General features: G+C 42.4%; 1 protein-coding gene and 1 non-coding gene across 2 annotated transcripts; one reads left to right on the top strand and one right to left on the bottom strand.

Moving 5' to 3' along the window:
- Positions 1 to 1673: 1673 nt before the first annotated feature.
- Positions 1674 to 1780, bottom strand: LOC147943843 (small nucleolar RNA R71). The gene has a single exon (XR_015558641.1). It is a non-coding gene; the product is annotated as a small nucleolar RNA R71 (small nucleolar RNA).
- Positions 1781 to 23258: 21478 nt separating this feature from the next.
- LOC104787648 (copper transport protein ATX1) lies at positions 23259 to 24606 on the top strand. The gene is made up of 3 exons (XM_010513250.3): positions 23259 to 23536; positions 24018 to 24093; positions 24280 to 24606. Exons 1-3 carry the CDS (start codon positions 23528 to 23530, stop codon positions 24423 to 24425), a joined length of 231 nt encoding a protein of 76 aa, XP_010511552.1. The 5' UTR covers positions 23259 to 23527; the 3' UTR covers positions 24426 to 24606.
- The last annotated feature ends 513 nt before the right edge of the window (positions 24607 to 25119 follow it).

The raw sequence follows: 25119 nt of genomic DNA, 5'->3' as shown, positions 1-25119 counted from the left end.
TCTTTCCTATAAATACGTTTTGTTAAGTCTTTGCGACAGGATCTAAGTTTTTATCTCGTTTTTATTTTGTAAGGTTTCCCTAGCCACCAAAAATCGTTCTCAGACTTTGTATCCAGATATCTCTTAATACATTGAGTATTTGCATTTGATTTCTTCTACAAACTTGTTTATCTCATTTTTACCTATCTAAGAATGCTTGTTTCAATGTTTTCTGAGTTTGTATCTTTGGTGATGATTTCTGGATCTGAGTAGTGTGTTAGTTCTTGAGGATGGGATAGATTAGGTGGAGGATCTTAGGATGTAGAGTGTTTAAGCTTTGGTTGTATGATTCCCTTCTGGACTAGAGTTAGAAATACGAGTTTCTCTCTGATCAATTGGGACTAAGTTCGAGATATTTCCACACCCAAAAGGTGTTTGATGAAATGTCTGACCAACTAGTGCCAGAGACTTACGTTCCTAGCCTAAGAGATTAGTTGTCTAGGATGTTTGTTGACGTGAATTAACTTGTTTGTCATGCCTGCTCGACCATGTTTCTCTAGCGAGAGCTAGGTATGGAAGTGGTTGAGTCTGAGTAGCTTTTGTCAAGAGATTGGATTAGCTAAGTTGTAGTGTTCATTGTTTAGGGATAGTTTGCATGTGGTATGTTAAACACTCTGTAGACTAGGATACTCCACCGACATCAATTACTCCCATCCTTAGGACTTTCATCTTTTTGATTGATATTACATTCCCGAGACTGTTTCATTTGTTCATGCTTAGAATCGTTTTCGGTTTTACTTCTTCTTGCTTGCTTCTTGTCATACATTTTCGTTTCGTTTCTGTAACTCATTTCCGTTTTGTATTTTGACCATTTTAGGATTGTTAGAAAAACACTCTTCTTGAATTGGCTTGACGTGTGATTGCTTGATTGCATCTTGAGTGTTAGCAACATCCCATTTGGATTGACAACCTTAAGTACTACAGCACATAAGGTTAATTGAACCTGCTAGGATAAGACACACAAAAATCCTAGTATCAATTTGGCGCTGTTGCCATTTGGGATTCTTTTTGCTACATTTAAGATTTCAAGTTTTGCAAGATTAAGTTCTGTTCTGAGTACTGACTTGCTTTGGTTTTCTGCTTGTTTATTTTGCATCTCAGGTACCTGTTGATTGCAACCTTGCATGCACACCAGATCAAGAGGGCATCAGAATCTCCTTCTTGTGATCGACGAAATCAATCGGTTGCAACGCCCACGACAAGCTCGTCAACCCACTGATCATCCCGCACAAGTCACTATGGAACACCAGAATGAACCACATCAGGGACCGCGAAACATTGGTGCTGGGGATGCACCAAACACTCATACTCAACATGCTGGAATCGTCCCTCCCGCCGTGCCGAACAACAACTTCGAGATCAAAAGTGGTCTGATCACCATGATCCAAGGAAACAAGTTTCACAGGTTTCCTATGGAGGATCCACTCGACCACTTGGACGAGTTCGACCATCTTTGTGGTCTCACCAAGATCAACGGCGTGAGTGAGGATGGTTACAAGTTGCGCCTCTTCCCTTTCTCCCTGGGAGACAAGGCTCATCAATGGGAGAAAAACCTTCCCAAGGGATCAATCACCACCTAGGATGGTTGCAAGAAGGCATTCTTGACCAAGTTTTTCTCCAACTCTAGAACAGCACGTCTCAGGAATGATATTTCCAGCTTCACTCAGAAAAGCTCAGAATCATTCTGTGAAGCATGGGAGCGTTTCAAGGGTTACCACAGCCAGTGCCCACACCATGGTTTCAGCAACGAGTCATAACTGAGTACTCTCTACCGTGGTGTCCTTCCCAAAATACGTATGCTGCTTGAAACCGCTTCTAACGGTAACTTCCTGAACAAGGACGTAGATGAAGGTTGGCAACTGGTGGAGAATCTCGCTCAGTCCGACGGCAACTACAACGAGGATTATGATCGCACATTTCACGGCAACGCTGGGTCTGAAGAGAAGTACAAGAAGGACCTCAAGAATGTCAATGAGAAGCTTGACCGTATCTTGCTGAGCCAGCAGAGGAGCGTCCACTTCGTCTCTGAGGACGACCCTTTCCAAATTCCAGATGGGGAGGCTGAGCAGAGTGAAGAGATCAGCTATGTTCCAAATCAGGGTGGATACAACAAAGGTTACAACCCCTACAAGACGAACCCCAATTTATCTTACCGAAGTACCAATGTTGCTAATCCACAAGATCAGGTGTACCTGCCTCAACAACAACAGCAAGGGCAACAAAAACCTTTTGTGCCTTACAATCCGGGATTCGCTCCAAAACAACAGTTCCAACAGGGTTACCAAGCTCCCTCAGGACCACCGATTTCGCCCTCAACCAGTTCAGCCTACACCAACCCAGATCAAGAAATGAAGCAGATGATGCAACAAATTCTTCAGGGCCAAGCTAGCGGTTCCATGGATACTGCAAAGAAGTTCGCTGACCTTAGTCAGAGGATGGAATGTTCTTACAATGATCTGAACGTCAAATTCGAAACTCTGAATTCGAAGATAAGGTACATGGAGGGCCAATCGGCTTCTACTTCTGCCCCAAAGCCTGGCCAATTTCCAGGTAAAGCTGTTCAGAACCCCAAGGAGTTCGCCAATGCCATTACGCTGAGAAATGGGAAAACATTGCATCCCAGACAAGGAGTTCCAGACGTCACTGAGGACAGTGAGGAATTAGCTGGGGAGGATTTTGGTCAAGATGACGCTCAGATGGAGAACCCAGACGAAGCAGTCAAAGACCCGGTTGAACCAGTGACGCAGTCCGAACATGAAGCGGTTAAGGAGCATGTTGTTTCTGAAGACAGACCTGCGAGGTTCATCCCTCCACCGTACAAGCCTCCTCTACCATTTCTAGTGAGATTCAAGAAGCAGCTTACTGAGAAATACAAAGCCTTGTTCGAAAAACATGTCAAGGAGATTGAGTTGAGGATGCCAATTCTGGATGCATTCGCACTTGTTCCTCACTACCAGAAATTCCTCAAGGACTTAGTGATGGAGAGATCAAAAGAAGTTCAAGGCATGGTTGTACTAAGTCTTGAGTACAGTGCAATCATCCAGAAGAAGGTTGTACCCAAGAAGCTCAAAGATGCTGGATCATTCACTCTACCCTGCTCCATTGGACCTATGTCTTTTGAGAGGTGCTTATGTGATCTTGGCGCTTCAGTGAATCTAATGCCATTCTCTGTGGCTAAGAGGTTGGGTTTCACAAGGTTTAAGGGATGCGACATCTCCCTTATCCTTGCAGATAGATCAGTGAGACTTCCACATGGTATCTGAGAGGACTTACCTGTCAGGATCAGAGACGTGGAATTGCCAACCGACTTCGTGGTTCTGGAGATGGATGAAGAACCTAAAGATCCTCTGATTTTAGGAAGACCATTCCTAGCGACTGCTGGAGCCATCATTGATGTCAGAAATGGCAAGATTGACCTCAATCTGGGCGACGACTTCACTATGAAGTTTGACATCAAGGATACCTTGAAGAAGCCAACGGTAGGAGGACAAGTCTTCTACATTGAAGTGATGGATAAATTGGCTGATGAGTTGTTGGAGGAACTAGCTGAAGAAGATCATCTCAAAACTGCTCTAACCAAGGATGGAGAAGAAGGGTTTATGCATGGGGAGACCACTTGTTACAAGCATCTGCTAGATTCCCACAGAGAAACGGATGGATTAGAGGAATTCGAGCAGCTATCTGACGTAGAGGAGGTACGTGCAGTTGAGACAAAGAGTTCAGAGCGTGATATCTGCCACTCGACCGACATCAGGACCCGACTCGAGACACCAATGTCCCGTTCGATCGAGTCGCACCCCTCTCACTCGACCGCGATCATTCCAGACTCCCATGCTGACGACTGGTCGGAACTGAAAGCTCCAAAGGTAGAACTCAAAACTCTTCCTTCCGGGCTCAGGTACGTCTTTCTGGGAACCAATTCTACTTATCCTGTTATAGTGAATGCTAGGTTGAGTGATGATGAATTGGGGATGCTAGTAAAAAAGTATAGAAAGACTATTGGTTATTCTTTAGATGATATCAAGGGAATTTCACCTAGTCTTTGCACCCATAGGATCAATCTTGAAAATGAATCATATGCTAGTATTGAATCCCAAAGAAGATTGAATCCTAATCTGAAAGAGGTAGTTAAGAAAGAAATCCTAAAACTACTTGATGCTGGAGTTATCTATCCTATCTCTGATAGTACTTGGGTATCTCCAGTGCACTGTGTACCTAAGAAGGGAGGCATAACTGTGATCAAAAACGACAAAAATGAGTTAATCCCAACTAGAACCATCACAGGACATAGGATGTGTATAGATTATAGGAAGTTGAATGATGTATCTAGGAAAGATCATTTTCCTCTGCCCTTCATTGATCAAATGTTGGAAAGACTAGCTAGTCATCCCTATTATTGTTTCCTTGATGGGTATAGTGGATTCTTCCAAATCCCTATCCACCCAAATGATCAGGAAAAGACAACCTTTACTTGTCCCTATGGCACTTTTGCCTACAGACGCATGCCATTTGGTTTGTGCAATGCTCCTGCCACCTTTCAGAGGTGCATGACTTCAATTTTCTCGGATTTAATTGAGGAGTCAGTGGAAGTGTTCATGGATGACTTCTCTGTTTGCGGTTCCACTTTCTCCTCCTGTTTGTTGAATCTGTGCAGGGTATTGACGCGATGTGAGGAGACGAACCTGGTGCTGAACTGGGAGAAGTGCCATTTCATGGTTGAAGAAGGGATCGTTCTGGGACACAAAATTTCTAAGAAAGGGATTGAGGTTGACAAAGCTAAGATTGAGGTCATGGTTCATCTTCAACCGCCTAAGACAGTTAAGGACATCAGGAGTTCTCTGGGACATGCTGGGTTTTACAGGAGATTTATCAAGTACTTCTCAAAAATTGCAAGACCTTTGACAAGGTTGCTCTGCAAGGAGGTTGAGTTCGAATTTGATGCAGCATGTTTGGAAGCCTTCAGCAAGATCAAGGAAGCCTTGGTTTCAGCACCCATAGTGCAAGCTCCGAAATGGGACCATCCGTTTGAGATTATGTGTGACGCTTCAGACTTTGCAGTTGGAGCTGTTCTGGGACAGCGTATTGACAAGAAGCTTCATGTCATCTACTACGCGAGTCGCACCTTGGACGAGGCCCAGGGAAGGTATGCTACCACAGAGAAGGAACTCCTAGCAGTTGTGTTTGCATTCGAGAAATTCAGGAGTTATCTTGTGGGTTTGAAGGTCATTGTGTATACTGATCATGCCGCTCTGAGACACATCTACTCGAAGAAGGATACCAAACCGAGACAGTTGAGATGGATCCTGCTTCTCCAAGAGTTTGACATGGAAATAGTTGACAAGAAACGAACAGAAAATGGAGTTGCAGACCACTTGTCAAGGATGAGGATTGAAGATGCTGTTCCAATAGATGACTCGATGCCTGAGGAACAACTTCTGGTAGCCCAGGTTTGTGAGCAGATGCATGACGCCGGGGTTGAGAACCTAAAAATCAACTGTATGGCGATCACCTCGGATACTCCGCCATGGTATGCTGATTTAGTGAATTACAAGGTCTGTGGAGAAGTTCCTGATGACATGGATCCCTACAAGAAGAAGAAGTTTTTCAGAGAAGTCAACCACTACTTCTGGGATGAACCCTATCTGTACAAGAGAGGTTCTAACGGTCTGTTCAGAAGATGCATAGCAGAAGGGGAAGTACAGGGAGTGCTTGAGCATTGTCACGGTTCCATTTATGGAGGTCATTTCGCCACATTCAAGACAGCTCAGAAGGTTCTCCAAGCAGGTCTCTGGTGGCCAACCTTGTTCAAAGACGCTCACAGTTTCATCACCAAGTGTGACGCTTGTCAGAGGATGGGCAACATCACAAGGAGGAACGAGATGCCCCAGAACCCGATCTTGGAAGTAGAGATATTTGATGTTTGGGGGGTAGACTTCATGGGTCCTTTCAACCCGCCATCAAATGGCAATGTCTATATTCTGGTGGCAGTTGATTATGTTTCTAAGTGGGTTGAAGCCATTGCCAGTCCTACCAATGATCACAAGGTTGTTCTAAAGCTGTTCAAAAGTATAATTTTTCCAAGATATGGGATACCGAGAGCAGTGATTAGTGATGGTGGAACTCACTTCGTCAACAAGGTGTTTGAGAGTATGCTGAGAAAGTATGGGATCAAGCACAAGGTGTCTACTGCGTATCACCCTCAGACCAGCGGGCAGGTTGAAGTTTTGAATAAGCAGATCAAGGGAATCTTGTCAAGGATCGTTGGAGTTTCGAAGAAAGATTGGTCTGTCAAGCTGGACGAGCCACTCTGGGCGTACAGAACAGCGTTCAAGACGTCAATAGGACGAACACTATTTCAGTTGATCTATGGTAAGACATGTCACCTCCCTGTTGAAGTTGAGTACAAGGCGCTCTGGGCTATCAAGTTGCTGAACTTGGATATTGACACAGCTCAGGCTAAGAGAACTCTTGACATCCATGAGTTGGAAGAAATAAGACTTGATGTTTATGAGAGTTCCAAGATTTACAAGGAAAGGACAAAGAATTTTCATGACAAGAAAATTGTTGTCAAGGAGCTCAAGGCTGGGGATCAGGTTTTGCTTTTCAACTCCAAACTTAAGTTATTTCCTGGAAAGCTTAAGTCTAGGTGGTCTGGACCTTTTGACGTTAAGGAAGTTCTGCCATTCAGAGCCATCACTCTTCTGAACAAAGATGGTAGTGAATTCACTGTAAATGGTCAGAGAGTCAAGAAATATTTAACTGACTAAGTCCGACCAGAGGGGTTTTCTGTGCTCCTCTATGAACCCCCAAAAGCCTAAAAAGCTAAAAAGTCAAGCTAGGGACTTTAAACAAGCTCACTTGGGAGGAAGTCCCAAAGGTATCATTGTAAATATTTTTTAGGATCCTTGTGTTTTTGATTTTGGTTTTTAGTTTTATTGTGTTCAGGAATCTACAGAAGGGAGTATGAGCAATACAAAAGGAAAAGTGAAAGTAACAGTCAAAAGGCCCAATCGACCAGGAAGCTTAACACGCGCGGAAATCGACTCGACCGTCAACTCATCTCACCCGTGACTTGTGCACTCGACCACCATCTTCACTTGTCATTCGATTCTATCATCTCGTACTCGACCGGCGACCTCAACGCAAGTAGCACTTCTGTCGCTACCGTAAACCACCACTCGAGTCGGCACCATGCGACTCGACCCATCCGGCAATCCCAGCTCGCTACACGACTCGACCGACGCAACTCGATCCTCTGTTCTGAAGTATCCCGCTCTGGTCAACTCTACTCACTCGACCCACATCGACCTGCTCTCCACACGACTTGCACGAAGAACCACTCGCGAATCATCACGACGTTGCGACTCGACCGGACCATCTAACACAAGTCGACGACATGTAGTGCAACGAGCAGCCGATCACTTATCAGAACACGCAAGCGGTTGAGCAACAAGTCGACCAACCAGCTAAGACCACACCCGCGGATCCCGAACACGGTGAAGGACAGAGCCAGTATCACGCACCAACTCCTTGGGCGAGCTCCAACTCCTTCTTCTACTACTGAGGTACTCCTACCTTCCTTTGTATATACCATTTCATTTCTGCATTGTATCTGTTGTGATTCCTAAATCCTTCTGCAAATTTCTCTTACACAGGAGACTGTGTAATTTAAGTTTGGGGGAGCGTTTGAGATGATGTATCTGATGTTGTGTCTTGTGATTCTTATTTGAAATTTTTGCATCATATCATGTTTGAATCTGCATTCATCTATTTGCATAGAAAAACCAAAAAACAAAAAAATTGAAAAAAATTTGAAAATTTCCACAAAAACAGAGTGTTCATGTAGCTTGCACTTGCATATTAGGATTGAGTCTAGTGTCATTCATATAGGGTTGTTGCATTTAGCATAGGGGTTGATGATGATTGTAACCTTGGTAGCATGTTGGATTCAATAGGATAGGATCAAGGCCCTTGTTATTAGTTCTTTGATGCATGTTGATTGAATTTGAAAATTGAAGATTAAAGAATGTTTTGAATTGACGTCATTCCCTATCTATCTGAACCTAATCCTGATTTGCAATTATCTTGTTATGCATTGAAGCTGAACTCATGGATACCATATACATACTTGGATTGTCTTTCACATTTTTACCACCCTTGTCAATCCAAGTAGCTGATTCCCATCTTTGGAACAGTTTCTCGCACCCTCAACCAACTGTCCTTTCAAGCCAATTGTATTCTTGAGCGTCAGGCCTTTTCCGAGTTGAGCTTGTTAGAAAGTGTTAGGTTCTAACCGACAAGAGTAGGATCCTGTGTAGTTCAAGTTCGCGTTATCCGGACTAGTAGGACTAGGTGAGAACTCGATTTGGGGTATTGGGTATGGATCTGTACAAAAAAGTAAAGGGTAGAAAGTCTTAAGGAGGGAGATGTGTTTTCAAGGTTTACAAGTCTAGTAAAGGATTTGGGATGAGCAAAATAATGAGTTACTGGTTATGGGCACAAAATGAAAAGATTAGACAAAGAAAAGGAGGTAAAATGTTTAAGATGTCTAGAGTCCTTAGAAGAAAAGAAAAAGAACCTTACTGATAATAAAGATTTCCCAATCCGCTAGAGTGATAAGAAGTGAACTCCTCCTAAGACCAAATCTAAAGAATGAAAGAATGGGTTTGAGATGAAGTTTCTGATGAAGAGTAGAGATAGGACCAACTTCGGTTTGGAATGTTCTTTGGGTAGAAAGGGCGCTGCTCTTGTATGTATCAGTTGGTTTCAACCTTTAGCCTTCTCTTAAGCTCAACTCTTTTCATGAGAGAACCTTGTTACGTATTGATGGAACCACTTGAGAAAGAGACCACATTTGTCTCTAACCTTTCACCCTAGCCAAATGGGTTCAATGACACTGCATAGCTTGATTCATGGTTCTTTGTTAATAAATGTTAAAGGGGGTGATTGATAGGATTGCATGTGTAGATCAAACGAATGAAATTCCTTCACCATGCATCATAGAACTAAAAACAAGGACCTTGATTCTAACAACTCTATTCAGCATGTTTTAGGTTCTGAGACCCCATTTTCACACCTCTTCTCAATACGTTGTTCTTGATCGTTTGCTTGAGGGCAAGCAAAGAATAAGTTTGGGGGAGTTGATATGTCTATATTTTGTCTCCTTTTAGCATATGTTTATCATGCATTTAGCTAGGACAACTGATTGGTTTGCAACATTTTCTAGTCTTTTCTATACACTTTGCATGTCTAGGTAGTTCTTGCATCATCCTTGCATACATTGTACATTTTGGATATTTCAGGTATCTAGGAGACGTTGGGAACACATCGCTCAGCATCGCCGTTCGAGTCGCTGTTCGACGTCGTTCGAGTCACCCACTCGAGCAACACCTTGACCGTCGATCGAGTCGCCATTCGAGTCATCCTTCGAGCCACCGGTCGGGGGATTCAGCTTTCAACGTCTTCATCAAAGTTGTAGAAAATTGAGTCATCTTTCCAATGCCGTTTCAAGCCAATCGGAGCTGTGGTTCAAAAGTTATCATCGTTTTAGTGGAAGCGTATACATCCAGCTCGAGTCGCGCTGTCGTGCCGTTCGAGTCGTGCCGTTCGAGTCGCGCTGTCGTGCTGTTCGAGTCGCGCCACTCGAGCCAACGCCATCACTCCACTCGAGCCAACGCCATCACTCACTCGAGCCATTACTCGTTCGCACATGTCAGGAAGACGTTCCATCTTACACGCTTCAGGAGATTCCCAAACCGACTCTTCATCTTGTCGTTTTAAGTTTTAGGGATTTTATGTCTTTACTATAAATACGTTTTGTTAAGTCTTTGCGATAGGATCTAAGTTTTTATCTCGTTTTTATTTTGTAAGGTTTCCCTAGCCACCAAAAACCGTTCTCAGACTTTGTATCCAGATATCTCTTAATACATTGAGTATTTGCATTTGATTTCTTCTACAAACTTGTTTATCTCATTTTTACCTATCTAAGAGTGCTTGTTTCAATGTTTTCTGAGTTTGTATCTTTGGTGATGATTTCCGAATCTGAGTAGTGTGTTAGTTCTTAAGGATGGGATAGATTAGGTGGAGGATCTTAGGATGTAGAGTGTTTAAGCTTTGGTTGTATGATTCCCTTCTGGACTAGAGTTAGAAATACTAGTTTCTCTCTGATCAATTGGGACTAGGTTCGAGATATTTCCACACCCAAAAGGTGTTTGATGAAATGTCTGACCAACTAGTGCCAGAGACTTACGTTCCTAGCCTAAGAGATTAGTTGTCTAGGATGTTTGTTGACGTGAATGAACTTGTTTGTCATGCCTGCTCGACCATGTTTCTCTAGCGAGAGCTAGGTATGGAAGTGGTTGAGTCTGAGTAGCTTTTGTCAAGAGATTGGATTAGCTAAGTTGTAGTGTTTATTGTTTAGGGATAGTTTGCCTGTGGTATGTTAAACACTCTGTAGACTAGGATACTCCACCAACATCAATTACTCCCATCCTTAGGACTTTCATCTTTTTGATTGATATTACATTCCCGAGACTGTTTCATTTGTTCATGCTTAGAATCGTTTTCGGTTTTACTTCTTCTTGCTTGCTTCTTGTCATACATTTTTGTTTCTGTTTCTGTAACTCATTTCCGTTTTGTATTTTGACCATTTTAGGATTGTTAGAAAAACACTCTTCTTGAATTGGCTTGACTTGTGATTGCTTGATTGTATCTTGAGTGTTAGCAACATCCCATTTGGATTGACACCTTAAGTACTACAGCACATAAGGTTAATTGAACCTGCTAGGATAAGACACACAAAAATCCTAGTATCAGAGTGGCCGGTGGTGCTAGGGTTCCGGGGGTGGGAATCCCAGCAGGTGGAGCCCCTGTGGGAGGTGTGGACCTGGCGGGCTTGTTGACACAGTTGTTGGAGCGGATACCGGGAGTGGATCCGGCTCAGGCTCAGGGAGTGCCACCAGTGGTGGCGGAGGAGCAGCAGCCAGTGGCTGCGGGATGTGAGAGCTCATGCTTGTTATTTTTCTATGCTGAAGGAGATTCATAAACTTGATACTGCATGGTTTTCGGGTGGTACGGATCCTACCGCTGCAGATGCGTGGAGGACGAGTGTGGAACGTAACTTCCAGACTCTGAGATGTCCTCAGGAGTTTTGGGTGGACATAGGGGACCACAATTTGGTTGGTGATGCTCAGGTGTGGTGGAGATCAGTGGCTGCTAGGAGAGTGCAGCGGGAGATGACTTGGGCTGACTTTGTAGAGGAGTTCAACCGCAAGTATCTTCCGAGAGAGGCGTTAGACCGATTAGAGGTGCAGTTTCTTCAGCTATCTCAAGGGACTCGGTCAGTGCGGGAGCTAGACTTAGAGTTCAGTCGACTTCTGGCTTATAGGGGTCGGGCGATGGAGCCCGAGGTGGCTCAGATCAGGAGGTTCATGAGGGCGCTTTGTGAGGACTTGAGGGTCCACTACAGAGGGAGGAGTTATGCTACGAGGGCGGAGCTGGTGGAGACTGCAGCGGAGATAGAGAATGACTTGAGGTCACAGGTAGTGGTGGTCAGTCCAGCGGTTCAGACAGAGAAGACTTTGGAGTAAAACAATCCAAGCAAGGGTAACAAGTCGGAGCAAAGGCATAAGAGGAAGCGGGAAGACACGTCAGGTATGCAGCAAGGTGGGCGAGGGTGCTTCGGGTGTGGAAGCAAGAACCACAGGTTGGCAGACTGCCCCAAGAAAGGTGATCCACAAGAATATCGTCGATCGTGTTACCATTGTGGAGAGGAGGGGCACATCAGGCCTTTCTGTCCTAAGTTGAGGCAGATGATGGGGCTGCGGCACAACCGAAGGGAGGACCAGGTGCTCAACCCGGAGTTTAGTTTGGCTTCTGTTTCTTTTTATTTCAGCTACGTATTTTTGTTGGAAAAAGGAAATCGCTCGGGAGTCCCATAAATAGAAAGTTACCATAAATAGAAAGTTTCTAAAAATAGAAAGTTATATGAATAGTTAGAACTTGTCTATTTTTGGAGAGGGTGTTTGAAAACACCGAAGTGTTTGAGATGATAGGAGTGAGGCATGGGGGTTGCCATGGTAGTGGTGATATTCTGGGAGAGAATATGGTGTTGGTAGGACATTGAGATGTTCTACGTGGATCACGGGGGGGTCCCGGTTGGAGAAATGCTTATAGACGTTATGATTGTTTGCTATAGGGACGGGGGGTCCTAAACAACTCATGAAGAGGTGGGGGTTCTCCTAAGGGGACGGGGGGTTCCCTAGATACCGATAGCTCGAGGGACTGCGGTCCTGAGGGTGGCAGAGGAGATGGGGGTTCTCCTGGTACCAAGATCTCGAGGGTGATGACCAGAGGGTGAGACGGTATGGCTCGAAGACGGGGGATCTGAGAGTGTGATCGGTATGACTTGAAGGTTGCGACCTAAGAGCAAATGAGTTGGTGGCAAAAGTGTCAATGACGTGGGAATAAGCATTGTATCCAAATGAGGATTAAGGAGATTGATGGGGGTTCAATCTCAGATTTTCTATCGTGACCGGATACAGTTTGGGAGATTGATGGGGGTTCAATCTCAGGTTTCCGGTTGAGATCAGATGCGGATCTCTGGGTTGATGGGGGTTCAATCTCGGGGTTTCTGTGTGTTGACCGGGAGGGTCAGGTGTATGCTGGTCGGGGGGACCAGAGTGGTGATGATTGGGAGAGTATGGTTTGGATTGACCGGTGGGGTCAGGACTTTGTTGACCGGTGGGGTCAGGATTGTGTGGACCAGTGGTGTCATGGTTGCGGCAGTCCGGATGGTTGGATGGTGCGAACCATTGCGGCGGTGGTCAGATGAGTTTTGCGGTCTAGTGGTGGTGTGTTACAGATTCGAGGACGAATCTTTTGTTAGAGGGGGAGAATTGTAACACCCGTGAATTGATTTCTGGTTATTGGGAAGGGGTGTCGATCGCCACCAAGGAGAGTGTCGATCGACACCATCATTTTTTGGTTCGACCAGGTTTGTTTGAATTGTCGTTTTGGTTTGGTTTAGTTCAATTGAAGTTCCTAACCGTTGTATATAAGGGGAAAGTCGACCTAGGGTCGTCGAGGTGAGTGTTTGGTCGCCGTTTGCAGAAGAAAAGAGAGAAAAGAGAGAGTTTGTGTTCTTGAGAGATTTTGGCTTGTTCTAAGCTGTTTTGGTGAGATCTATTCATGTGGAGTGGAGATCTTGTACTAGGCACAAAAGAGAAGGCTTCTAAGGGTTGGATTCGTCGTTGTTGAGTCAGAATCTTCCTGCAAAAGAGGTGAGTGCATGACCATGGCTTATCAAAGCCTGAGAATACTTTGTTTGCTTGATTTGTTGTGTTTTGTGGTGTTGTTCTTGCTTGTGGTGGTTGTGTTATGGTTATTACAGGTTCCTAAAGATTTTGGGTGAGTTTGGGACAGATTGGAGATGATTGGAAACGGAGATACGACGATCGGCTTCGAGCAGAACGTGTCTGCGGGGTCGGTGTCGATCGACACCAAGTGGGTGTCGGTCGACACCATGTTTGGGCCAGTGTCGATCGACACCACTCTGGTGTCGGTCGACACCAACTTGTGTGTTGCGATGATTTTTTCCTGGTTTGTTGTGTTTATTTGTTGTTTGTTAAACACTGAAATCACAGTTTCTTGTGTGTACAGCCCAGTAGATGGGAGGATTGCCTCACTAAGTATTTGTGATAATACTTACGCATCTCAATTTGTTTGTGGTGTGCAGGTATGTCATATAGAATCTTGGCAATGAGGAGGATGATGATCTAGGGTCTCGGTTGTGTGTTGTTGGACTTGGTTATATTGTTTATCTTGGAACCTTGGATAGAGTTATGCTAGGTTGATGGATAGAATGCTTAGGAATGTTATTGTGTTGGTTTTGTATGTATGGTATGTTTCCGGTGTGCATATTAGTTGTTATTGGTTTAATGAGGATTTGTGGTTTGGGTGGTTTAATTAAGTAGTATGGGATGCTTAATTCTATTTTGTATTTATTTAAAAAAAAACGGGTCAGGTCGTTTCAATAAACCAAATAAAAGTTTTTTAAGTTTGAATGTCTGATAAATCAAGCTTTCTACTCAATTGTATCATGAATCATTTTGGTCTCTTTTATAGTATGACTCTGAACTATTGCCCAATTTTTTTTAGGCGATGTGAGATATTGTACCCGTATTTTTTTATTCATCTATTTAGTAATATATGTCCGTTTTAAAAAAAAATTCTTATATCATATGCAGTAAAAAATCAAAAAATTTTATTAACTAAATGCATTATAGAATAATTCAAGATAATTAATTTAAATATAAATTCAAATAAAAATGAAAGAAAATCATAGATTTATATTTGAATATAATGAGGTAGAAAGATTTCTTTATTTTTTAAAATCATACCTATAATTAAATTTGAAATTTTTGGTAACTAATATTAAAATCAATGCATTAGATGTAAAAACTTTCCAAAAAGTATTTTGAGTAAAAACTGCTGCAAAAATACTAGTATAGATTTGATCACCATCAGTAATTTTGTGACAGTCCTTTTGACGGAGTTGCAACCAAAGATTAAACACATTACTGTTGTTCCCCATCGCCCTAGACTCTCTACAAGATGCTTTCTCTGTTTCTCATGCAATCTAAGTAAAAGATGTGCAAGCAACCGACAAGCGTTAACATCTCAGGAGCTGAGATATCATCCTAGCAAATCACGCAAGCCTTCTTGACATTGTACATAAGAAATAACAATCTATAGTTAAGTCCAGAAACTACAAATAGAGGGCGATAATTCCATATAATATCAAACCCTAAACGATCGACATGCGAAAAAGAGCAATCTATGGGGTTGATTGCACCACAACATTTTTTCCTTTACTTCTTGTTCTTCCCCAAAACCTTTCCTAAATTATTTTGCTCTTTCTTCAAAAATTATGTTCTTTGTTGATAAGTAATCGAAACTGTAATATGTTCTTTCCTTTTTTGTTTTCCTTTTCCTCTTTCACGGTATGTTGTGTGGGGGCTTATTACTTAATAGTGTGGTCTTGTGAGTAGGAAAAAATGTTGGATTAAAAGAGGGCTTCACTGATCTTTTATCATAAGTGTGCTAATTGGGTTAAGCTTAAATAGTAATGGTTTTTACTAAGTTCATGTGGGCATTCCTCTTCCTCATTGTATTCCGATTATGTTATAGTATTAACTCCAACGACCGACCTTTTTTAAAAAAAAAATAATAATAAATAATAAATATAATATAATAAAATAAACTACAGCTAGTGGTCCCATACCCACTAGCTACCTAGCCACAAACATATTCAATAGCGGAAATAACCAACCAATATTCAATAATAATCCAATAATAAAATATAACCATATTCCAACATAATCAATATCCAAAACAACAGGAATCATAGAACCAGCAACCTAGCAATGTTCTAAATTACCCAACTCTAGCAACCTAGCAATGCCAGACAACATAAAACCGAGTCCCTAGAACATCCTCCTCTTCATTGCCTTGATTCCACGATCACACTTTGCCTTTACCTGTACCACAAACACATATTGCACTGCATGAGTATTTTATAAACACTCAGTAAGGCAATCCTCCCATCTACTGGGCTATACACACAAGCAATAGAGTATCAATAACCAACACACAACAATCAACAAACGACAAAAAACAAACCAGGACTCAGCATCGACCGACGCCACATATGCATCGACCGACGCCACATATGCATCGACCGATGCCAAATGGGGAAGCATCGATCGACACAGAAGCTGCATCGACCGATGCAAGTGTAACTTGCATCGACCGATACCCAATCTGCATCGTCCGACGCATGCTCGACGTAACACGAAAACCCTAGAGTGTTACGCGCCGTCCTTGCACTTGCATCGACCGACGCAAGATATGCATCGATCGACGCAATGTCGAGCACCGTGATTTCCCCGAAGCTTCTCGCCGGATCTTCGTTCCTACAACCACAAAACTCGATCCCAAGCCACAAGAAATCTTCCTAACGTCTATAGCATCGAACTAACAAGCCTAACATTACACAACAAGCAGATTAAAGAATCCTCTAGCTTAGATAAGCCATGGTCATGCACTTACCTTTGCCACAGAAGAATATGAACCTTAAACAAACAAGAACAAGCCTCTGGGAAGCTCCTACAACGATCCCAGCTACAGATCTCTACAGGAACGCCTCCAATCTCCCAGAATTCTCAAGAACACTCAAGAATAACTTTTCTCTCTTTCTCTTTTCTCAAAAACGGCCACACAACCACGAATGAGACAAAACTCGCATCTAAGGGTATTCCTTAACCCAAAACGCAGCGTTTGACTTAAGTCAAAACGCACAGAATTGAACATGCATCGACCGATGCACCATCTGCATCGACCGATGCAACTCCCAAACCGGGATTCCGGTTCATGGATGTTACAATTCTCCCCCCACCAAACTAGATTCGTCCTCGAATCTCGAACAACCATCAGCCAACTCGGATAGGAATAGAGACTAGAAGCTGACAGTTGCTGATTCGCCGTCGAAAACCAAGTTTGGAGTAGTCTTAGTAGCAGTAAGATTACGATTTCATAAGGAGTATTTACTTAGGAGGCTCTAGCGGACTTTCCGACTTCAACTGGACTCCCGTGCAACCGTCTCCACGGCCCGCACTCCTCCGACTGATCTACAGAAGGTCACCTCTAGGCGATAGACCACGCTCCAGGCGTCATTTGCTCTCGACTTTTGGACTTTCCTTTACTCATAGGCCTAACCCTTGAGTTTTTATTGGCTCCTCATCAGACCTAAGTCTGCATGCCATAATGTTGGCTCCTCATTGGGCCTAGACCCGCATGCCATAATATATAAGGAAAATCCAACTCGTCTCTCGGGTTGCCACCCTACAGCGCGCCCCCGGATCGTCATCCGAAGTCGATATACCAACCATATTCCCAAGTCACAAAGTCTCTGAATATGGCAGTACTAGGAGAACCTAAGTCCCCCAAGAGTCGCGAGCAAATGATTCTGAACACGTTTGAGTCCTATCCCTATCCAGGTTTCCTTCGTGTGGCTCGCGTAAAACATCTCAATGTCCTACCAACCACATATCCCCTCACTGGAATAAAACATGACCACACAAGGATCATACACATGCCACAAGGGCCTCCACAAAGGCCAAACAAATGTCCTAAAGAGGACCGCCACCAAAGCCAAACAAATGTCCTAAAGAGGACCGCCATCAAGGCCAAACAAATGTCCTAAAGAGGACCGTCACAAAGACACTCTGGCTAAAAGCCCGTCACAAAGACCATCTGTCCCGAAGGACCGTCACAAAGACCATCTGTCCCGAAGGACCGTCATAAAGACCATATGTCCCGAAGGACCGTCACAAAGACACTCTGGCTAAACAGCCCGCCACAAAGGCCAAACAAATGTCCTAAAGAGGATGGCCACCAAGGCCAAACAAATGTCCTAAAGAGGATCGCCACCAAGGCCAAACAAATGTCCTAAAGAGGACCGTCACAAAGACACTCTGGCTAAAAAGCCCGTCACAAAGACCACACTATGTCTAAAAAGACCGCCACGCACGGCACACTGACTCAAAAGTCCGCCAATAAGGCCGCACACAAGCCCCTCCAAGGCTCTCCACCGCTAAAATGGACAAATTCTAACTCCCGTAAAACTTTCCATATTTAGCACTTTCCATTTTTGGAAACTTTCCACTTTTGGAAACTTCTATTTCAGGAAACTTTCCTCCAAAACCCCGCCTCACGGAAACTTTGTACCCCGAACACCACCTCATCTTGTTACTGAGTCGCACAACCAACCACCCCAAGCAACCGAGTAAAGAAGAGAGATGGGCTGGAATACTCCATTCCCACTCCAGCCACGGATTACAGATGGGACCAAGCTAGACAAGTTCAAGTCGCGGCTTGCTTCTCATGCCACTTCTTAAACCTTGCCTTCATCTTTGCCTCAGGCTCCCAAGTCTGCTCCTCAACACCATCACAGTCCCACAGGACTCTCATCAAAGGAATCTTCTTCTTCCGAAGTTCCTTGATCCTCCTCTCGAGAACCCTCACTGGTCTCGCCTCCAAAGTCATGTTAGGCTGAAGATCCTCAGGAATCTTAGCCAACACTCTCTCACCCTCACAGAGACACTTCCGCAACATAGACACATGGAAAACCTTATGGAATGCACGCATAACCTCAGGTAACTCCAATCTATATGCCACTGGTCAAACCCGCTCAATCACTCTGAATGGACCCATATACCTTGGACTCAACTCAGTCTCTGACAATGACCTGTTCGGACCCCGCAACATGGCCATCTTGAGGTACACTCTGTCTCCTACCTGAAACTCAAGATCTCTCCTCCTCCTATCAGCATAACTCCTCTGTCTATCCTGAGCCTCCTTCATGTTCAGCTTGAGAACCCGAATCTTCTTCGAGGTCTCCTGAACAAAACTAGCACCAAACATGCTCCTCTCCCCCACCTGAGTCCAGCATAATGGTGTACGACATGGCCTCCCATACAAAGCCTCATAAGGAGCCATCTTAATACTCGCTTGATAACTGTTGTTGTAAGCAAACTCAACCAGGTTCAGGTGATCTGCCCAATGGCCACCCCAATCCAACACACACATCCTCAGCAAATCCTCCAACGTCTGGATCGTCCTCTCAGACTGCCCATCTGTCTGGGGATGATAAGCTGTACTCATATGCACCTTAGTGCCCATCTCTGCCTGAAATGCCTTCCTGAACACTGAAGTAAATTTAGAATCCCTATCAGACACAATGCTCGCTGGCACCCCATGCAATCTGACTATCTCTCTCACATACTTCTTAGCCAAGATCGCGGCTCCATCAGTCTTCTTAATGGCCAGAAAATGTGCTAACTTAGTCAACCGGTCCACAATGACCCAAATAGCATCAAAGGTCCGTGACACTGGCAATCCTACCAAAAAATCCATGGTGATCATATCCCACTTCCACTCAGGAATGGGTAAACTCTTTAGTAACCCGCCAGGAACCTGATGTTCAGCCTTCACCAGCTGACACACATCACACCTCGAAACCCAACTAGCCACATCCTTCTTCATCTCGACTCAATGATAGTACCTCTTGAGGTCACGGTACATCTTAGTCGCTCCTGGATGAATGGATAACTTTCTCGCATGAGCCTCTCTCAGAATCTCCTACCTCAACTCCTCATCCTTGGGCACACAAACCCGACCGTGCACCAAGATAGTACCATTATCTGAGACCTGATACTCTGAATCCACATCCTTAGAGGCATTCACCAGCCCCAAATCCTTCTCCTGAGCCAACCGCACTCTACTCAGAAGATCTGCTCTATCTACTGCTTCCAAACCCAACGGTTCCTGTGAAACAGCACATAAGCTCAAAGCACTGATCTCCCCTACCAGAGACTCCATCTCATGCTCCTGAGCCGAAGCTACCCTCTTCCGACTCAGTGCATCTACAACCGTGTTAGCCTTACCAGGATGATAGGCTATCTCCAAATCATAATCCGCCACAAGCTCCATCCATCGCCTCTGTCTCAAATTCAGCTAAGGCTGAGTGAATATATACTTTAGGCTCTTATGATCTGTAAACACATGTACCTTTGCACCATAAAGATAAGATCTCCAAATCTTCAGGGCAAAAACTACAGCACCCATCTCCAAATCATGAGTAGGATAGTTGCCTTCATGCACCTGTAACTGCCGCGAAGCATAGGCAATCACCTTCCCATGCTGCATCAGAACACACCCCAAACCAACTCTAGATGCATCTGTATAAACCACATAGGGTTCTCCCTGCTCAGGCAAAGCCAACACTGGCGCAGTAGTCAACATCTCCTTCAGGCTTGCAAAGTCTTCCTCACACTCTTCTGACCAGACAAAAGGAACATCCTTCCCTGTCAACTTAGTCATAGGACGTGCTCTGCTTGCAAACCCCTGCACAAACCTCCTGTAGTAACCTGCCAATCCAAGAAAACTCCTGATCTCTGTGGCATTCTGCGGTCTAGGCCAATCCCTGATAGCCTGAATCTTCTCTGGATCTACTGAAACCCCCTCAACAGAAACAATGTGACCCAGAAAGCCCATCTCACGCTGCCAAAAACTGCACTTGCTCAACTTAGCAAACAACTTCTGCTCCCGCAGCTTCTCCATAACTGCCCTCAAATGCACTGCATGCTCCTTAGGACTCTTAGAATAAACAAGGATATCGTCAATGAAAATGATGACAGACACATCCAGAAACTCCTGAAACACACTGTTCATCAATCTCATAAACGCTGCTTACGCGTTAGTCAACCAGAAAGGCATCACCACAAACTCATAATGCCCATACCTAGTCCTGAAAGCAGTCTTCCTCACATCTGCCTCATCTATCGGTATCTGATGATAACCCGACGCCAGGTCTACCTTAGAGAACCAAGTAGCACCCCTCAACTGATCCAGCAACTCATCAATCCTAGGAAGAGGATACTTGTTCTTCACAGTGACCCGGTTCAAACCCCGATAATCAATGCACAACCTGAAACTCGCATCCTTCTTCTTCTTCATTTTGCTCTGATACCAAAATGAAACGACTGACCTTTTTTTTTTAAAATAATAAATAATAAATATAATATAATAAAATAAACTACAGCTAGTGGTCCCATACCCACTAGCCACCTAACCACAAACACATTCAATAGCGGAAATAACCAACCAATATTCAATAATAATCCAATAATAAAATATAACCATATTCCAACATAATCAATATCCAAAACAACAGGAATCATAGAACCAGCAACCTAGCAATGTTCTAAATGACCCAACTTTAGCAACCTAGCAATGCCAGACAACATAAAACCGATTCCCTAGAACATCCTCCTCTTCATTGCCTTGATTCCACGATCATACTTTGCCTTTACTTGCACCACAAACACATATTGCAATGTATGAGTATTTTATAAACACTCAGTAAGGCAATCCTCCCATCTACTGGGCTATACACACAAGCAATAGAGTATCAATAACCAACACACAACAATCAACAAACGACAAATAACAAACCAGGACTCAGCATCGACCGACGCCACACATGCATCGACCGATACCAAATGGGGAAGCATCGATCGACACAGAAGCTGCATCGACCGATGCAAGTGTAACTTGCATCGACCGATACCCAATCTGCATCGACCGACGCATGCTCGACGTAACACGAAAACCCTAGAGTGTTACGCGCCGTCCTCGCACTTGCATCGACCGACGCAAGATATGCATCGATCGACGCAACGTCGAGCACCGTGATTTCCCCAAGATTCTCGCTGGATCTTCGTTCCTACAACCACAAAACTAGATCCCAAGCCACAAGAAAGCTTCCTAACGTCCATAGCATCGAACTAACAAGCCTAACATCACACAACAAGCAGATTAAAGAATCCTCTAGCTTAGATAAGCCATGGTCATGCACTTACCTTTGCCACAGAAGAATCTGAACCTTAAACAAACAAGAACAAACCTCTAGGAAGCTCCTACAACGATCCCAGCTACAGATCTCTACAGGAACGCCTCCAATCTCCCAGAATTCTCAAGAACACTCAAGAACGACTTTTCTCTCTTTCCCTTTTCTCAAAAACGGCCACACAACCACGAATGAGACAAAACTCGCATCTAAGGGTTTTCCTTAACCCAAAACGCAGCATTTGACTTAAGTCAAAACGCACAGAATTGAACATGCATCGACCGATGCACCATCTGCATCGACCAATGCAACTCCCAAACCGAAATTCCGGTTCACGGATGTTACATTAACCTCCTCTGCTTCAACTTCACGTTGAACCGAACTACTCAGATGGATATTTTTAAACTCTGGTCTTGAATGGAGAAGGTAAAAGTGGTACGGTTTTCATTTTTTATCAATAACGCTTTTCTACATTTTGTCACCATTCAACACAATTTCTACATTTTGGGGCGCTTTTCAAAAAAAAAAAAAAAAAATTTGCAGAATTAACTGGTGGATAAAGGCATGGACCGCTTTTTAAAACCAAACTAGTATTTACCCAGCGGTTTTTGTAAAAACCGCACACTGGATAATACACTTCTTTTTTATTATTAATATAAATGTCTATATATATATACACATTTGTAAAGGAAGAAAACAAATTTCTCTCTCTCACTATTATTTTTTAGTTTCTTTCTTTTTGGTAAGTTTTCTATACAAAAAAAATATATTTATAATTCAAATATTGATTTTTAAAAACTCATTACATAATTATAAAATTATTTGATAGATAAGCAATTTGGAATCAAAGATTTACTTTATGAATGGATTTGTAAATCAAAGAGTTCTATAACAGATTTTTCTTATTATCTTGTACATTTTTATGATTACACTTGTTAATTGATTTAGTAATAAATATATATGTATGATTTAAATTTTATTTTATATAACATAAAATAAAAAACTTTCAATACAAATTTATAAATAAACTATAGTTTTCATTACAACAATGTTTTTTAAAAATTAGATGTATTTCTTCACTATTTGACTAAATAAATTTTACTTGGTTAATTCAAACTACATTTTGGTTTTTAAAGTTCATATATAATAGATCAAAATGTTAGTTCATTAACATTTAAATCAATAATAATCAATTAAAATTATAATATATTTGTTTAGATTTATATCTATAATATATATTTTGCTATTTGTAGCTATTTTAAAGTTTGTAAATACATAAAAATGTTTATTTATTATTATAAAACAAATTAAAACATATTAATTATACTAATTATTAACAAAATAATATGAAGTCCGCACCGCAACTAGTTTTTCACCAATCAAATATTATTTTGTACTGCTTATTCAGTATTAACCGTACTTGTCCCGTAAATATATTTGTCCCCAGTGGCGGAGCCAGAACCAAAGTTTAGAGGGGTCAGGAGAAATTTTTTTTTTTAATAGGGTAAAAAATGTAAAATTTAAGGGATTAAAAATGAAAATTTTTCTTTCTATGGAATAAAAATGCTATTCTTTGGAGGATCAAAATACAAATTTTATTTTAATATGGTCAAAATGCAAAATTTGTAAGGGTCAAGATTAAAATTTTAAATTTAAAGGGGTCAAAATACAAAATTAAGAGGGGTCATTTTGTTATTTATACCTAAAAACATACCAAATTTTTTTTTAATGGGGTCAGCTGACCCCCCTCCAACCTTACTGCCTCCGCCCTTGTTTGTCTCACACGTACCGCAGTTGAACCGTACCGCATTATCAAATCATTCATCCCGCACAACTAAATCCGATGTTACGATTCGAACCCTCTCTTTCATGATCTCCTTGTCCTTAAGGATTATTTTTATTATTTTAAATAATTAATTAATATATAACAAATCATTGATACTAGTTTTAAAAAGCTCATTTTTATCTCTCTCTCTCTCACTTACAATACAAGCCTTCACTGTGGTTGAATCGAAAGCTATGTCTCAGGTAATTTCAGTCGCTCTTTCTTTGAAATTCTAGATTCATGATCTGGGTTGTTATAAAGATTGTTCCTTTATCGTGATTCGATTAGGGTTTCATATTTTACAATCGAGGGTCTGATCTTATTTGGATTCTTTCTCTGTTCGATCGATCTAGATATGATTTGTGAGTATTTTGCTGTAACAATGATCTGTGGTTGCATCATATCTATTGAATTGACTAGACTTGATACCTTGATTGGGTAAAATACTAGTCAGGAACACAGATATGATCATGAACACAGATCTTGAATCTGAACAAAAGGGGTGTGGTGTCTTGTGTTTGGTTTTGAGATATGAATTCTGTGTTTCAAAGGGTAGGTTCACTTTTATTAGCTGAATCTGATTCTTGTGTAGGCTAGAGCCGTTTGAAAGGTTCTATCTTGTTCGTTTGATCTATGTTGTACATAAGTGTTAAGCTGTGTGTTAGTTATGTTTTGTTTTTTTAGACCGTTGTTCTCAGAGTGGCTATGACATGTGAGGGATGTGTTGGAGCTGTGAAAAGAGTCCTTGGGAAAATGGAAGGTTAGTTTTTTTTTTTCCCTCTTTGGCTAATTGATGTTATGGTGTGACTCAAAATGCTTTAAAACCAATCTCACTTTAAAGCATTTTGAGATTGTCAATCTCGCGTAATCTGCAATGTTTACAGTCTTTTGCTTGGATTTCAAAAGCATGTTCATCATCTCTTCAATTTGTGTTTCATTTTTTCAGGCGTGGAGTCGTTTGATGTGGATATAAAGGAGCAGAAAGTGACGGTGAAAGGCAACGTGCAGCCGGACGCTGTTTTGCAGACAGTATCGAAAACCGGAAAGAAAACGGCTTTCTGGGAAACCGAGGGTGAAACTGCCAAGGCCTAAGGAGATAAGCACAGCGTTTCATGTGTTGTTTTAATAAGATCTATGTTGAGTGTTGATCTCTGGAGCTACCCTTTCTGTTTTTAGTCATTGAGTTGTTGTCTTTTGAAACATTTGTTTTTATCAGACCTCCTATCATTTCCCAAAATTAATCTTCATCAAATACAAAATGTTTCACTGGTCACGGTTTGGTTTATTAACAAAACAAGTTTGAGCCTATGTACCAAACTATGAATATACTTGAGATGACTGTTTTGGTTGTTGTTCTGTGTGAATGTTATCTTTGGTTTTATCCACAAACAAGCAGCAGCAACACATGGGCAGTGTTCGCCGAAAACTAAAAAGATGCAAAACTGTGTTTTGATCCTTCTTCTGGACTATGGGGATTATGCACCTATTGTCCCATGGATAGAGAATAGCTTGGGCCGCTCTGTTTGGAGCATCAGTTTTCAAGGTCCATTATGTTAAACCTTTTCCTTGAGCCATATGACATTTTTTTTTATCAGCTATATATATTAAGAAAATTCTTCCGTTGGTTATCAAATCGAACAAGTTTACAAAGAAAACGTAAAAAATTCTCAAATTAGAAGCGCGTTAACCAGCCTATCTTAGAATTGTTTTAGATTATGAAAATAAGCTCAAAGCAAGCCAAACTTTTCATAAAGGTTGGAGAAAGAAGACTACTCATCACTCATCA

This window comes from Camelina sativa, chromosome 5, assembly GCF_030686135.1.
Source record: "Camelina sativa cultivar CO46 ecotype springtype chromosome 5, ASM3068613v1".
NCBI classification, from domain to species: Eukaryota; Viridiplantae; Streptophyta; class Magnoliopsida; order Brassicales; family Brassicaceae; genus Camelina; species Camelina sativa.
This window is presented reverse-complemented; position numbering and strand designations above follow the sequence as displayed.